The sequence below is a fragment of the Bactrocera tryoni genome, chromosome 5 (assembly GCF_016617805.1).
Source record: "Bactrocera tryoni isolate S06 chromosome 5, CSIRO_BtryS06_freeze2, whole genome shotgun sequence".
In the NCBI taxonomy this organism is placed as follows: Eukaryota; Metazoa; Arthropoda; class Insecta; order Diptera; family Tephritidae; genus Bactrocera; species Bactrocera tryoni.
This window is the reverse complement of record NC_052503.1, coordinates 421,418-438,411: the sequence shown is the minus strand read 5'-3', so window position 1 is coordinate 438,411 and position 16,994 is coordinate 421,418. Positions and strand designations below refer to the sequence as shown.

Sequence of the window (16,994 nt, the reverse complement as noted above, 5' to 3'; positions counted from 1 at the left end):
AATTTCAATTTTCATTACGTTCACAGGTTGCCATTGAGAAAACACACACCTCCGCCGTACAGGTGAAATATCGCGCCGACGCGCTCATCAATGCCAACCATTACGATCCACAATCGATACGTGAAATCTCAGATGATGTCACAAAGAAGTGGCAACAACTGGTCACCTACGCCGAAGAACGCCACAAACTGGTGACCGCCTCAATGAATTTCTACAAAACCGCGGAGCAAGTGTGCTCCGTACTCGACAGCCTAGAGCGTGAGTATCGCCGCGAGGACGATTGGTGCGGCGGCGGCGGCTCTAGTGATAAAGCTCAAACTATTGTGCAGCTAATTTCGAAGCATCAGGAACAGAAGGAGGCATTCCTCAAAGCGTGTACACTGGCACGACGCACCGCCGAAACATTCCTTAAATATGCAAACCGTTCGCAACAGTACTACAAGTATCAGTCGCAGGGCAACTGCGAGACGCACGTACGCACCATCCTTGATAAGCTGTTGACGCAGGAAAATCAGGTGCTCGAATTTTGGACACAACGCAAGAAATCGCTGGACCAGTGCCAGCAATTTGTGCTGTTCGAACGTAGCGCTAAGCAAGCCATCGAATGGATACACAACACCGGCGAGGCCTACCTCTCCTCACGTACCAATCTGGTGGGTAAGACACGCGAAGAGACCGAAGGTCTGCTCAAAGAGCACAACGAATTTCGCGGCACGGCAAAGGAAACTCGTGAGCGCGTTAAGCTGCTCATTCAACTGGCCGATAGTTTGGTGGAGAAAGGACATGCACACGCCAGCGCTATCAAGCAGTGGGTTGCGTCTGTCGATCAAAGGTGTGTTATGCTAAATTTTTCTTGTAATATTTTATTTCAAGTTTAATGCCATTTTTGTTGTAACAGATATAAGGACTTCAGCAATCGCATGGACACTTATAGAGAGCAGTTGGAGAAGTCTTTGGGCATGTCAATGGTAGTGCCGCTGGAGTCGGACGCAAATTCTTCGATTAGTTCTGCTTCTGGTGAGTAACCGTAAAACAACAGTTAGCGAGAGCAAAATGCTTGGAGATTAGACTTTTATACAAAATTGATTTCTTAAATTGTTCTTTTGTATTTATTCTTCAGTCATATATAATAAAATCAACAAATATGCATTAATTTCAGGCTCCACCACCGATCGCCACTCAGATCCTTCGCTGGAGGCCAAACTCACTACATCCTCCACGGCTGCATCGAAGGAGATTAACGAAGAGAAGCGTAAATCCGCACGCAGAAAAGAGTTCATTATGGCCGAGTTAATGCAGACTGAACGTACCTATGTAAAAGACTTGGAGACTTGCATCAAATGCTTCCTTGAAGAATTTCGCACTGGACAGAGTGTACCAGCTGCTTTGGCCGGCAAGGAGGACACACTCTTCGGCAATATACGTGAAATTTATAATTTCCATCAGAAGATATTTTTACGCGAATTGGAAAAATACGAGACCATGCCCGAAGATGTTGGGCATTGTTTCGTCACATGGGCCACAAAGTTCGATATGTATGTGTATTATTGTAAAAATAAACCGATCTCGAATAATCTGATGGTACAACATTCGGGCACATATTTCGATGAGTTGCAACATCGACACAAGGTCGAACATCCCCTACCAGCTTTTCTCATCAAGCCCGTACAACGCATTACAAAATACCAATTATTACTCAAGGATCTACTCTCCTGCTGTGAGGAGAGTCATGGTGAAATCAAAGAAGGTTTAGAGGTTATGTTGAATGTGCCGAAGAAGGCGAACGACGCAATGCATTTGTCATTGTTGGAGAACTGTGATGTGCCCATAGATAATTTGGGTGAGGTGGTGTTGCAGGATGCATTCCAAGCTTGGGATACAAAGCAATTGATACGTAAAGGTCGTGAACGGCGTGTATTCTTATTCGAATTGTATTTACTCTTTGCCAAAGAGGTGAAGGATTCAAACGGTTCCGTTAAATATCAATTCAAAAGTAAACTCATGACAACCGGTTAGTTAGATATTGAATAATAATAATTTGCAGTCAGTATTAACTCGTTGTCGATGATTTTTACAGATATGGGCATCACCGAACACATCGAGGGTGATGAAACCAAGTTCGCTGTGTGGACAGGCCGTTCGCCAATGCTCTCCGATTGCCGTATTGTGCTGAAGGCAAATAGCTTGGAGACCAAACAAGTGGGTACAGCAAAATTTGAGCCATTTAATACAATTTTTTTGGCTCATTTTAATATAAAATAGAAATTTGCCACCTATTTGAAAACGTACCGTCAAAAAACCTGGAAATATTCAATACGACATGAGCTAATGTTGGTTGAACCCTATTTTTAAAGTAGGGTTGGAAACTGTTTAAAATCTTTTATTCAGTGTTAGTCTAAACGAATTTTAAATGTATATCAATGTATAAAAGTTTCAAAAAGTCTAATTAATGAATTTAACAAGGCTGCCACCTCTTAATTTTTATTCGATTAAATAATTTGATATATTCGGCACCGGCTATATGAAGCATATAGCGATCGTACAAACTTACCGATCAAAACAAAGCGAAAACTTTTTTATTTGACAAAATTTGGGATGAATTTTTTTCCAAAGTAACGGTACAAACTCCGAAAAAATTGTTCAGATCGACCCACTATAGCATATAGCTGCTAAACAAACTGATCTATCAAAATCAAGTCCTTATATAGCAAGCTTTATTATTTGTGAAGGTTATATCGTCGATGAAACCGAAGTGAACGTTTTTTCTTGTTTGAACAAAATTTGGCTTAATTTGACTTAATTATACAAAAGCTGATTTCTATTATGTGTAACAATATTTTATAAGTTAAAAAACGTCTTCTCTAACTTCGTTTACTATTTCTCCAGGTGTGGGTGAAGAAAATGCGGGAAGTCATGCAAGAAACCTGCTTTTCGGGCACCTCGCTGACCTTACCGAAATCGCCGGCTAAGAATTCCGGCTCATCGCAACGTTCATCGCGTGATTTAGACGAACCACTGACGGAGAATGATCATGATCGCTGCTCATTAGCCAGCTTTGGTTCCGGCAATACCACAGATAGTGACAATAAGGTAAGTCATTTCAATACCATCCCCGTAATGAAATTCGCTTTAAAAGTGAAAATAATGAGAGAAGAACGCGCTTCATGCAACCGGTTATGAGCAATCAGCACTTCCAATGTATTTGAATTGCGGCAACAATGCTAATGGATATTAGCATATTTCGCACATTTCATAGAACAATAAGGCAACAATTAGAATAAAAAGACTTGAAAACTCACACCCTCATTTTTCTGTTTCTCGCCGACACCTTAATTGTATCACATTTCCTTTGAATAACTTTTTTTGTCTCGGTTTCTTCTTTGTTGTGTTTTTTTTTTTGTATTGAGCTACACTTGCCAATAACTTTTACCTTGGTGGTCGTGGTCACCAATGAAATGCCAAGTTTTGCCAATCTATATACATATATAAAAGAAAGTTGTGTTAGTTACACCATTTATAACTCAAAAACGGCTTAACCGATTTGGCTGAAAGTTGGTGGGGAGGTAGCTTAGAGCCAGGGTAAGAACATAGGATACTTTTTATCTCTCTATATTAAAATTTAATACAACTCATAAATAAAAAAATTATATTTCAAATCATAAGCATTTTTTCAAATTCATGTCTGTAGGAATATTTGAATATTTCATTTCTTCAAAAACAAAAAAAATAAAATAAAATAAAAACAACCTCACATCTATATATATAATATGAAAGAAAGTTGTGTTGGTTACACCATTTATAACTCAAGAACGGCTGAACCGATTTGGCTGAAAATTGGTGGGGAGGTAGCTTAGAACCAGGGTAAATCATATAGATGGTAGTAGTAGTATTATCTATGTATCAGCCAAAGTGAAGCGTGGACGGGTCCTCTAGTATTTTCATAAAATATAATAAAAATACTTTGAAGCGATCAAGTGCTTTTTTATATTTCCATCGATGTGTCTATACTTATGTAAGCACAACTGTTTGCTTAAATGGCTGGGCGCCTGTTTGCTGTCATTCGATGATTTCATCGTGCGTTTTCCCCCTTTAAAGGAAACGCCACAATAATAATAATAACAAATTGAAAGCAATGAAAAAGCGAAATTAAACTCATACATTTCATCTGATCAAGTTTAACCCGGACTGACGAAAACAAATCTTTATAAACGCTTTCCAAATAGTATCCTGACTCAATAATGAATGTCAATTTAATCCTATTTATAATCCTAGGCTGAGATTGCCCTTAGTGCTTCTACGAATTTTGATTTTTTTCTGCTCATTTTTGGAGCGTCATTCGCCAGTTTGTTGAGCTATTTCGAAGTCATATTCGTAAACCCACATTATAAGAGATGTTAAGATCCCACCGCTGGATAAGCGATTCGCATGCGGCTAGTGTTCGATGACTTCACGACCTTCACTAAATGCGGGTCAAATTTTATCACTTGGTATATTTGTGCATACTACAGGTAAAATTAGCGTATTAAAGTGGCTTCTTCTTCGACTTTCTGCCTAAAAATACTTATAATAGATCATCAAATTCCTTTTCCGTCCAAAACTTGTGTAGTATCAATCTTTATATTATAATAAAGCTCCAAATGCTTAGCTTACAATGCACCCAAGCGTACTGGGCTATATGGTATAAAATAAGTTTTGAAATTAAATAAATATGAATGCAGGCTACAAAGAAAGCTCCCTGGTGCGCTCCACATTTGTTTATAACAGCAGCTTTTATGTGAGGGTGAGCACATCATTTGGCCTACCTCACGTTGGAATTTGGTGTCGTTCCCTCTGGTGGTATATATTATCTGTATCGTATATTCTACGATGTAACTATTTTCCAGCCACGCGTTTTTCCCCCACAAGCAGGTGCGCTCATGCAGAGCATCTAACAACATCGCTTTCGTGAGTGTAAATGGAGATGGAGAGAGACAGCGACCGTGAGCGCATTTCTCAACCCCAGCAAAAGCTCCGTGCTGTAAACTAATATACTATTTATGCGGTGTCTTCTGAGTAGCTACTTATAAGCATACACTTAAATACATACTTATGTTTGTTTTGATACGCAAAGCTTCGACGTATATGCTTAGAACTTTGTTTGCTTAGTATTAATTGAATTGAGATACAAGTATAATTGTTACAGAACATATGAAATTTTATAAGTTCTTGACAATTTTCAAATTTATGCATCAGTCCTTATTCAGTTCTTTTAGTAGTTTAACTTACCACCATCTTCTTTGGCAAAGTTCACTAAAATAAAAAACAAAATCTGACTTCCTCTGGATTAAGAAAAAGTTTTTTTTATTATTACTGTCAAAATCCTAATAACTACGAGAAAAAATATGCGATAAATAGAATATATAATAATATAATAATAAAATTCGCCGTATCATAACCGATCGCATATTGTCGTTAATTACTGTTACTATTCTTTTTGTTATTTAAAAACTTTAGAATAACAATAACAGTATACTGCCAGACATTTTAAAATGCCTACATAACTACTTCAATAGAATCTAAATCTGCTGATATTTTCATATACATATGTATATAAGCATCTTCCAATAAATATTTCCACATAATGTCCCCGAAAAATCAAATAATGTGATCCACTCCATAATTTTATTCCTTTTGTCACGTTTATTTAATTTCGTAAATTTAATCTCATTTTTTATTGCTGCCTTGCCAATCAAAGAAAGACAATAAAGCGTTGCCTACTATTAGGTGCATTGCAAAAGTCCATATACATAGGTATGTAAACATTTGATGGAGGCAGCCTCCTGCAACTCGGTGATAATTTGATGATACATTTTTTGTTGTAGGTTGGGTGTCAAGAAAAAATTGTGATATTGGCAGAGAATTACAGTTATAATATTTTTTATGATAATTAAATATATAACACTAAAAGTTATGAAACGAATTTTTTCTTATAAAGAAAAAAATTTTAACTTCGGCTGCGTCAAAGCTATATATGTACATATGTACATCTGCATTTCTTATCGCAAAAAACGGTATAAATGTATTTTTATTTTGATTTTAATCGGCTAATTTGTGACCCAATGCGAACAATTTGTCTGGAGATTGTAGCGTTGCCTTCGGTGCCTAGATTACCACTAGGCCAAAAGTCAGATAAAAAATCTTTTTGATAAACGAATTTGATTTTGAACGTTCAGTTTGTATGGCAGCCTTTTAGTAGTCCGATATCTTGGGAAAAAACGTGTGCAAAATTTCAGATCCAAATCTCAAAAATTTAAGGACTAATACTAGACGGACAAACAGCCGTACTTCCCTAAATCGATTCAGCTTCCCTCACTATGTTTAGTTATTTTTAATGATTTGACAATAACTGACAATCAATTTGGCGTAATGGCAACAGCACATTCGCGTATAACTATTTGGCAGTGCAACCAATATTATCTATAATCAATAATTTTTTCATATCAAGTTTTTGGTACTTAAATTTTTTTCGATCGATAATCATTTTTTAAATAAACTCTTTTTTTTTGTTGCTTTTGTATTGCATACCCACATTTGTGCACATGCAAACAATAAAATTGAACTCATCAAAAGATGCATCATCAAACTTTTACGACATGCCCCGAATGCTTTATGGCATCTCATTGCATTAACCCGAAAATACCGTTAATCCAATCTAACGCAGATTTCCTTAGGGTCTCTATGAGCTCCACAATTTGGCACGTCAATTCCGAGTGCTAAAATTATTCGGCTACTTCTGACGGAAAGCGCATATTGTTGTTGTTAGCATTTTATTATCAGCACCTCATTGTTTTCGTGCGCTTCGTTATACGCCACTTGAGTTGTACAGACGTACGTACGATTTTCTTTATCGTTTTTGATATTCTTTAGTTGTTGTATTTTTTACCTACTCATAAGCACAATGTGGCGCATTGTTAGAATATTAATAAAGTGTAACAAAAACAACACAACAACGCGGCTAGCAAAGATTGAGCTTTTTTACCAATGCAGAACATTTTCGACAAGAGCGAGCGAGCGAGTCGATAAAAAGCGCTCTCTCTACAGACGCACGGAGAGAGCGAGAGTATCTGTAAGAATGGACGAGAACTATGTTTCCTTCGACGTTACGCTCTGTTTTCCCTTAATATGGCAACGCATAGCAATTGGCATAGTTATTGGCTGGTGCTTATTACCAACGAAACTGCTCGTTTGTCAACAATCGGTCGCCAACTTAAATCCGATTTGGCTATACAGTGCTTGAGAAAAATGTGTGTACCATGTATTGCCTACTACGGGCATAGCTAAAGGTACGGGAGGCATGGTGCGGCACGTTGTTTGTGCGTGGACCACCGTCACTTTTAATTGTGTTATCTCGTTCGTCGTGTGCGCTAGGAGCAGGAGTTAGTTTAGTTCGCCCGCAATCGTTTATGCGCTCTTCATTGTTGTTGTTGGACTTCCCGTCGCTAGTGGCTTCCAGTTGCGTTATTATGCGGTGTGCAAAAAAACGCGCTCACAGTCTAACGCGGTGCAGAAAGTGTGTCGGTTGGTCGTGTTGAAAATAGTCGCACGGTCGGTCGCACGCCCGTTTGATCCAACGCTCCACAAACGCGTTACGCGCGGTCTACTATGTGAGCTGCCTGCTGCAATAGTTTTCGTGGATCTTTTTCTCCTTCTACTTGCTATTACATCAACTTACTTACTACTTAACTACTTGTGCTTCACCAGGCACCCGCATCAAACTTTCTCAAACTACAAGCAGCTTATTAGAGAAGCATAAAAAATAAGAAAAATTGCTCCTTGAGGGAAGCTGATTCTTTGACCACTGTCTTTACTATCTACAAATTGCTCGTGACTTCTGCAGCATTAGCGTTTTTCCACGGCTAAAAAAATGTTAATCGTGCGATGATAATTTGACTGCGTCGGTGTAGTGAAGAATATTGAAAAAAGATCGGATAATTCAAAAAAATATTTAAAATAAAAATTTTTGAAAGTGGAAAGTACCAAATTTAAAGTGCAAATTCTCAAATTAAAAAAAAATAAAATTTTTGAATTTAATAAAATTTTTATGATTTGTGCACAAAATGTGCAGGCCTCCTTATTTATAAGAGCAAATGTTGGTAAATTGTCGTTTTTTTTTATTTTAATTTAGCGAAACTTCTTTTCTATCAGTCTCTGGAAGCTTTTTATTGCCAGATCAAACGTTAAACGTCCTCGTTGCTGTTGTTGTAGCTAAAGTGTGTACTACTTTATCTTGTAGTGCCAACTAACTGTAAAAAATGTTTCCGTTGTGTGTGTCGCCTATCTAATCTTGAAATTTTTAATGGAGCTCAAGTGCAAACAGTTATATATGAAAACAACAACACGTAAATCTTTGGGAAAACAAATCAGTTGGTAAATTGAGTAAACGCTGTGGTTTTAGCAACATAAATAAGCCGCAAATATCAAAGTAGGCTGCAAATCAATGTATAAGCTGTGTGTAAAGCTTGAAAAGCAGCAAGAACAACAAACACATGGAAAACTATCAACATGATGGAAAACATTTCAGGAATACTATTGACTTGATGATTAAGCAAAAAAAGGGCAGACTTTAAATAAAGTGCAGAAGCACACAGCCCAAACAAACATACATATGTACATCCCTATCTAAATCCATGTAGTTGCATCAAATGTGTCCATGTGTGTGTGCAGGAATTTTTATGAAACACGTTTAGTATATTGAAGCTTTTGGGTTTTATCAAATCTATTATCTATTATTCGCTTACGACACGGCAGCACTAAAAGCCATGGCCAAGCAATCTCGTATGTGCGCAGGTTTACATTTATATATTGTAACTGTATGTGTCTGTGTGCGTGTGTTTGTGCAAATATTAAGCGTTAAATCTATGCCAGATATCATCTGCGGGATGCTTGGATAACCGAAATATACTCAAAGCTGTCGTTGTCACCAACATTGTGCCACACGCACACAGATAGACGAATTTGTAAATCCACTCACACATACACACACTTTCGTAAATACACACAGATACTTACATTGTATTCCCCATAGCACTTGTGTATGCCACAAACGAAGCAACCACAGAACAGAAATGCCAGAAAAGAGACATAGACATAGCCAAACAAGCAAAAGGGCCACACAATCGGCCAGCGAAAAGTTGGCACAAAAAAGGCAAACGAGCAGCGGCAAATCGTATATAAGAGCCACAAAAATTCGTAAGCAATCGCAAAATCGCAATGTAACGCATTCCTTGTAAATTGCGCCGGTGGCGTTAGCTGGCAGTGGCTGATGCCTGGCGGCTGGCAACTGACAGTTTGCTTGAGATGCTGCTATTTTGCCATGTTTGTTGTTGTTTGTGGTTTGGAGGTCGCAAAAGAAATGAATACACATACCATGCCAGCTAGTCCTCCTCTGCAGATTTGCCACAAATCCGCATATCTTCACATAGTCACATAGTGTACAGAAATACAGCGAAATCAAATGACCCTGTGATGAAAATGAAAGTAGATACCTTTAGCTGCTACTAATGGCAGCTAAAGTCGGCTAATTAATTTTTCCATGCGCTTAAAAAGCCTTATCATCTAGCCTTTAGTGCCTCCATCGAGTTTTGGATCATTTTAGGAGCGCCATTCACTCGATTTTTGGGCAGTTTGGACGTCATATTCACAAGCCCCTTGTCAAGCATTTTTTTAGGTATTTTGGTACGAGCCTAGCATTGACATGCTTCATACCTAAAACATTGGCTAAAATATGTTGAATCTATCCATAAGATATGTTGACATCCTCAGCTATCTCTCTGAAGCCAGCACAATGATTTTCATGCACTCACAGATGTATGTAAGATTGGCGTGAGGCAAGTTTTTGATGACTTCACGACGGCCAATGTAATATTATACTTGTGTTCGTGAGAGTAGATTCTCCGAAACTCTTCTGAAACATTTTCAACAAATCCGTAGCCGTGATTCCATTGGGAACAAAAAATTTCACGCAAGCTCGTTTTTTTCCGTAAAACAAAGATACACTATTTGAGATATGGAAATCAATCTTCACACGAACATTAAAAAAGGTTGTACCAATCCAAGAATGTGTTTTATCGGTTCGGTTTTCGCACACAGTTTAAATAGATCAGTCAAAGTTAAATTTGATCAGATGGTAAAAATATCACAGTAACCATTTCTTGCTATAATTTTAAGAGCTTAGTTTTATCGGAATAAATATCAAAAAATATATAACACGCTTTAAAACAACAAAGTTAAGCTTTAAAGTGCTCTATTCAAAATTTCTAAAAATAAAGTTCAGCTCTTTTATCCCTTCGGCACACACATCTTTTGATTGCTGAAAGCAAAACTAAAGTTAGTTGTTGGATTCGAAAAGATTCATTAGAAGTCCGTCAAAAGTCCGCAGACAGTTTTCCTGCGGAGAATACTGCAAACTAGAACTGTAATAAAACTATGCGGTTCATTTTAAATAAGCATTTGTAAAGGATGATCCATTTCGAAGTTCCCTACTTTTTTAAAGAAAAAACACAGAAACTTCTACTTCCAATGGGAATGTTCGAAAGAACATTCTTTGGCATTTATTTTTTGGAGATTATCTCGTTGAGTTAAATTTTCGTTGACTCGCGTCATGTTTTGCTCCAAAGCCTGAATCAAGGCGGGGTTATCCGCACAGACTTTAGACTTTCGCCCCACAGGAAAAGTCTAACGGCGTCCTTGGTAGCCAATCGACCTTGGTGGTAAATCGACCAAAACGTGATATTAACGGAAGTGTTCTCTCAATAAATCCATTGATTAATGTGATGTGTGGGAAGTGACGTCGTCTTGTATAACTAAATGTCGCCGAGGTCACCAGGAAGTCATTCCATACGGTCTTCGTGTACACTCTCAGCTACAGCTACTATATTTTCTTCACTGCATGCTGAACGTGGTCTATTCGGTCGAATATTATCCAATTATGATGCTTGGTCTTAAGATGGATGATGGTGTTGCGAATTGTACGCTCAGTAGGCCGATTATGTTAACCATAATTTGAGCGAAGCGCGCGAAACACATTCTTTAAAGTTGAACGATTTGTAACCGGTGTTCTGGCGTAATCTGTCTATGACGAAATGCCGAACAATACTGAACAAAAATAACATGGCAGCTTGTCACGACTTATGCCTGATCTGTTAAAAAAAGGGCTATTGAAAAAAGTGCATATACTTGTATCATCCGTTATCTCTGTATGTGTGGGTCCATTAGCAAACTCATAGCAAGTAACTATTTTCCATATGAGAAAGGCAAAGACCATAAAGCGCCTTTTCGGGGTTAGCAGCATTTCAAATACCCTTTTGTGTAATCAAATTCGCCTTAAGCGTATAATAAACACACTCACAAATGCACTAGCACAGACTCCTAATACGTAGGTTGTAAATTATATTTCTTATATTTCTGGCCTAATAATGTTAATAAGCACGAAAATGTTTTTTTTTTTTTTTTGTCGATTGCTGTTTTGTTTCGGGCTCATACGCATAGATCCAAGATTCGTCACCTGTGACGATCTTATAAACGTCTTTTGAAGCACCGCGATCGTATTTTTTCAGCATTTCCTTACACCAATCCACACGAGCCTTTTTTTGAGCGATTGTCAAATTGTGCGGGATCCAACGAGAACAAACCTTTTTTACGGCCAGGTGTTCATGCAATATCGAATGTATGCTGGTGGGAGAAATTCATAGGCATGCCTCTATCTGAAGGTATGTTACATGACAGTCTTGCATTATCAGTTCACGTACGGCATCGATGTTTTCTGGCACAACGGCTGTTTTTGGACGACCTTCACGGAATTCGTCTTTGAGCGAGCGTCGGCCACGATTGAATTCGTTGTACCAGTTTTTCACAGTGCTATAGGATGGTGCTTCATAGCTATACAAAGATTTTAGTTCATCGATGCACTCTTGTGATAATCCACGTCGAAAGTTGTGAAAAATGATCGCACGAAAATGTTCACGAGTTAATTCCATTTTTTGGCCGAGATGAATTTTTTAATTCCCTGTAAGTAAAACAATTCACGATTAAATGACAGAACGTTCTGAGTGATGTTATGCTAAAAAATGTCAAACTTTCCAATGGAAATGTCAGATTGCACCTGGCAACACTTAGTGTTGCCCTAGGCCAGAATATATAAAGCAGCCCTCGTAGTGCCGTAAGAACATTTTGCTGGCAACGATTGTGGAAGAGGTTTTTTTTATAAGTTTTCTGTTTCTCGCCACACGCACAAGAGAGAAAATCAAATATTGGGTTGTCAACAAAGTTTGGCAGCAAATCTGAGCAGGTTTCCAAGAATTTTATGAACTTTATTAAATAAAATATTTGTCAATTTGATTGATTGATCGATGGATGGCAGTTTATGTTTTCTTAACTGTTGAACATGAAAGTAGAAGTTTTGTTGTTGTTCTGTATATAAATATGCTTAATTTGCGTCGTTTTAATGAGGAAGGTGGCTGAGAATGCTCTCGAAGTGATTAGGGAAGGTTATGGTAGTAAAAGTCCATGGTTAAGCTTACTTGTTAAATTCGGGCGCAAAAAGGCGTATATTAGCACGGATTGCTAATAACGGCCTCTTTTAGTTGCATAAACATTTTTTAGGTATGTTAGGTTGCCATCCCTTTATATAATCCCCATCTGCCACATCATTTTTTTTTAAATAGATAAGGATTGCAATAAAGCATTTAGCTTATAATTGCGATGGTATTATAGTTGTTTTCTCGCAGCTCCTTACCAAAAGTTTTTTTTTTCCTATTTAAAAGAAATTGGTCTTACTACCCACATCAGCTATGCAGAGTTAAACAGCCTCAGGAGTACTATAAAGCCAAAACATTTAAATATATAAAAATTGATTGATATTGATATTGCTTAAGCAGCAAAGGCTTCATCTCATCCATTTGGCACTAACTATTTAAAGAATGCATAATTTTGCTTTCAAGCTGCTAGGGAAGGGATTCAGAAAAACCCTTAAATGTAAAAAGGTGAATAATGAGATAAAAGGGTGTAACACAAGTTGTTCTTGGTATTAATCTTTTTTTTAAAAGAATTTTAAAGTTGAAGGGGGATTCTGTCGTAGTTTAAGCATTTATCAAAGTAAGATAAAAAAAATCAAAACATTTTTACTATTAATTTTTAATATGATTTTTATTGACATAATGAAAATAAAAGAAAACTCAAAAATTCGTTGAATTACAGGCCGGTGGACTGGGGCCTGCAAAAAAAAACAGTGCTTCCTAGTTGACATGATTCCAAGTCATTGTCGTGATCTATAGTAAAACAAACATGTTGGAAAAATTCTTCATTCGTAAAGATGTCGCTATGGGACTGACCTTTCCCATAGAAAAAAATCACAAAATGGCGTCGAATTGAAACAAATTTCCTTGAGTTTAATCTTCATCCAAACTATTCCAAATTTTAATTACAGAATATTATTGCTTTGTCTTCTTGCTTTTACCTATTTCATTATATATCTTATCAGAAAGTTTGCCGATAATAGTTAGCGGTTGCGCCGCTTTATAGATCTAATAAAATAGATCTCACCTGGCACAGAAAATAATAAAGTTCACTACTCGATGATTTATTAATCAATACAAAAAAGATAAAAGTATATATTAGAAGGTAGAGCTCTGCTAGACCTCATTGGGTTCATGGTCTCCGTCTTGGTTGCGATAATATCTTCTAATTATAGGTATTTACTTTCTTCTACTAGTCCTTGCTTTTGTTTTTTTATTTTTCAATAAAGTATGTTACTGAAAATATTCTACCTAATAGCAAATGGGAATATTGAACTGGATACTTTAATATGATACTCGAATATTAATCAATATACGTATAGTATATGTATTTGCTCCAAAGCAAAGACTAAGAGTTGCAAATACATTCAGCTTTTTTATAGAATTTGAATCTAGTTAATTATACAAACACTTGAGCATATCAAGTTAATTAAAGTGTGATCCATATATCCGGATATTTTTCTTGAGACAAACCATTGTGATTTTTCTTGTGAAAATAGATAAATAAATTTTTCGGTATTTCCAAAACTTGAATTTTATTTTTTTATCATTCCAAAATTTTATGTCGACTTTAGCGCTCAGACAGCTGACTAAAGAGTACACTTTTGATCAGTATCTTAGTAATTTGAATTTAACGTCACGTTTAGTAACCGGTTCTATCACAAGTTATCAATATTTCAAACATTTAATTACTATAACTTTTTAGGAAAGTGTATGCAACAGGAAAGGGAGAAGGGCGAATAAAAATACAAACTCTTAATTTGTAAGTGAGTGCAGTTCGGGAAATTTTCAAATACAAGCACACCGGTAATGGTGCACGCTTCCAGCTGAGTAAAGCGCCTTTCAGCAATTTAGTTATGCTCATTTTTTATTCATTACAAATGTTTTGTGAGATTTCACATCTTACTATTTTAATCAGCACTTCAATGCGCTCTGCCTGTCCGAAGTGCGCGTGTGTGTGTGTGCAAAAACCAGGGAAATTTGTGATAAACAGCAAAAAATAGCGAAGCATAATGAAATGTGGATATAATACATATATAGTATGTATGTACATAGTATGTGCAACGTCTTATAAGCCTGCTTTCCAATGAATAAACAGCTTATACACATATGTATGTAAAGTAATAAATTTGTAACAAAAAACAGTATTTTTCACACGAATACTAAGCTGCAGCGCAGGGTTGCTTTGACACGTCACTGTCTATCATATTCCTGTACTCTGCTCCATTTGATATCCTGTGATGCGGATTCTAATTTTAATTTTCTTTCAATTTTACACCTATTACTCATTAAAAGCATTCTCTAGTTTTGATTAGTGTAATACAGGGTCAAACCGTAATAATGCTTTTTTTAATCAAAAAGTGTAGTTGCTCCATCTTGCTGAAACCAAACACTATTGATAGGTATTTTTTGCGATGCAGTTCTGAGTAAAAAAGCTCATTCAGCATCTTTAATAACGGTGCCCATTGACAGTCTTGATGAAAGTGCGCACCACACAGTGACACGTTCCGTCTCGTGGATTATTTCTGCATTTGATTCACCCCATTTAGGAAAAATTTTGCTTATTTACATTTCAGTTTAGATTAAAATGAGCCGCATCAAATTTATTGTCTTCTTAGGCCATTTTACTAACTTTTTTGGCAAAATTAAAGGCTAATAGGCAAATCTAGTGCGTTTAACCTGCTTGTTATTTAAACTTTGTACTGAAACAGGTTTAAGATATCATAAATTATCCGTTGTAATGACCGTCTGATAACCCCAAGTTGCGCCGATAAGTTGAGAGTCAAAACTCTTGGGTTTGCCTGAATGTACGATGCCACAGCCGCGATGGTACCGTCTTCTTACGTTAATTCCAAATTCGGCAAACATGTTTACCAACCTCATAATTGTCCATCTTTTCTTGGGAGCCTCTTTGGGCAAAAATGACGGACTGAATAAAAAAAGTAAGTTGTTTACTCACACGGAGAAAAAGGGATTACGGTTTGTTTTTGTAGCACAATTCATGCGCCACCCTGTATTTGATACTATTGAAAATTTAAAATTTTAATTTGCGTTCTTCAATCACAAACACAATTCACAACAAAAACTCGTGAAAACAATTTTTTTAACATGAAACATATCAATTCTTTAATAGACAGCGCCAAAGTCATCTTTATACTAAATTTTTAATATATTAATGTTCCTAGACTTGTAGGTAATATAGTAGCTGGGTAGGAGTATTTTGAACATCTGTAGCCGAGCCAGTTTTGCACAGAGTGATTTTTTATACTTTTGCAACCTTTTGCTACAGAGTATTATAGTCTTGTTCACCTTACGGTTCTACGTATCACATAAAACTAAGCAAGATAAATATAGGGTTATATATACATATATATATATGATCAGGATGACGAGACGATCGTAGATGGGCGGAATCGGACCACTGCCACGCTCACAAAACACCATTAACCTAAAACATATAAAGTGTAAACTAAGCACTAAATTAAAATATTAAACTCTAATTTGACACAGGGGATCGTTGTAGCAAGGGGCACCTGTGGGTAAAATTTTTTGGAAAAGTGGGCGTGCCCGCCCTTTAATAAGTTTAATGTACATATCTCCTAACCTACTAAAGCTAAAACAACCAATGTTGCTCAGCATATTATAAGAACTTCTACCGACGGTGTGAAAATGGATGAAATTGGAGGATAACTTCGCTCACTCCCCATATAACGGTACTGTTAAAAACTACTAAAAACGCAATAAATCCGTAACTAACCAGAGACATTAAATTTAACAGCCGAGATGGTTAGAATTAGGCGATGGGCGTGGCACCGCCCACTTTTAGGTGAAATCGCATATCCCGGAACCCGATCGACAAAATTTAGTTCGTGGCATTCTAATCATATTCCTATGTGATAGTGTAAAAATAGACGAAATCGGACCTCAACCACGCCTACTTTCCATATTTGTCAAACAATTTTATATTCCATTTGATTCTTTATCTTTCCAGTACGCAAATTAAGATGTAATTAATATAACGGGAAACAATTTTGCTCTAATAATATCTTTAAAGTACCCCACCTTATGACCAAAAATTGTCCAAACCTGTTCAAGCCCCTTGGGACCGAATATTTGGACACCAGTATCTATAGTTGACTTTTGACCAAAAATATCATTCAATGTGTGAGATATACAATTGAAATTCAGACAGAATCCTTTCCTGATAATAACAATTCTGTGTATCAAAAATGTGTTAAATCGGGTCAATACTTCCCTGAGCCACCATATACCCGATATAAAGATTTTCGAACTTCGAGGTGACTTTATACTGAATATATCGGCTAATATTTGAGTTATCTCAATGAAAATTACAGTACTTGTTTTACTCATAACAGTTTATCTTTGTGCCTAAAATAAATACAATTGGGCGAAAACTTGACTTAGCCCCCATTTAACTATTAT

The 16,994-nt window shown here is 36.7% G+C and overlaps 1 protein-coding gene across 1 annotated transcript in view; it reads left to right on the top strand.

Annotated features, from left to right (window-relative positions):
- The window catches only part of LOC120778240 (triple functional domain protein), a 90,208-nt gene that overhangs the window by 12,086 nt on the left and 61,128 nt on the right, over positions 1 to 16,994 (top strand). Inside the window, exons 4-8 of the mRNA XM_040110000.1 lie at positions 27 to 832; positions 899 to 1,017; positions 1,160 to 2,011; positions 2,078 to 2,199; positions 2,887 to 3,090. Of these exons, the coding sequence (XP_039965934.1) occupies positions 27 to 832; positions 899 to 1,017; positions 1,160 to 2,011; positions 2,078 to 2,199; positions 2,887 to 3,090 (2,103 nt within the window). The remainder of the gene's footprint in view (positions 1 to 26; positions 833 to 898; positions 1,018 to 1,159; positions 2,012 to 2,077; positions 2,200 to 2,886; positions 3,091 to 16,994) is intronic.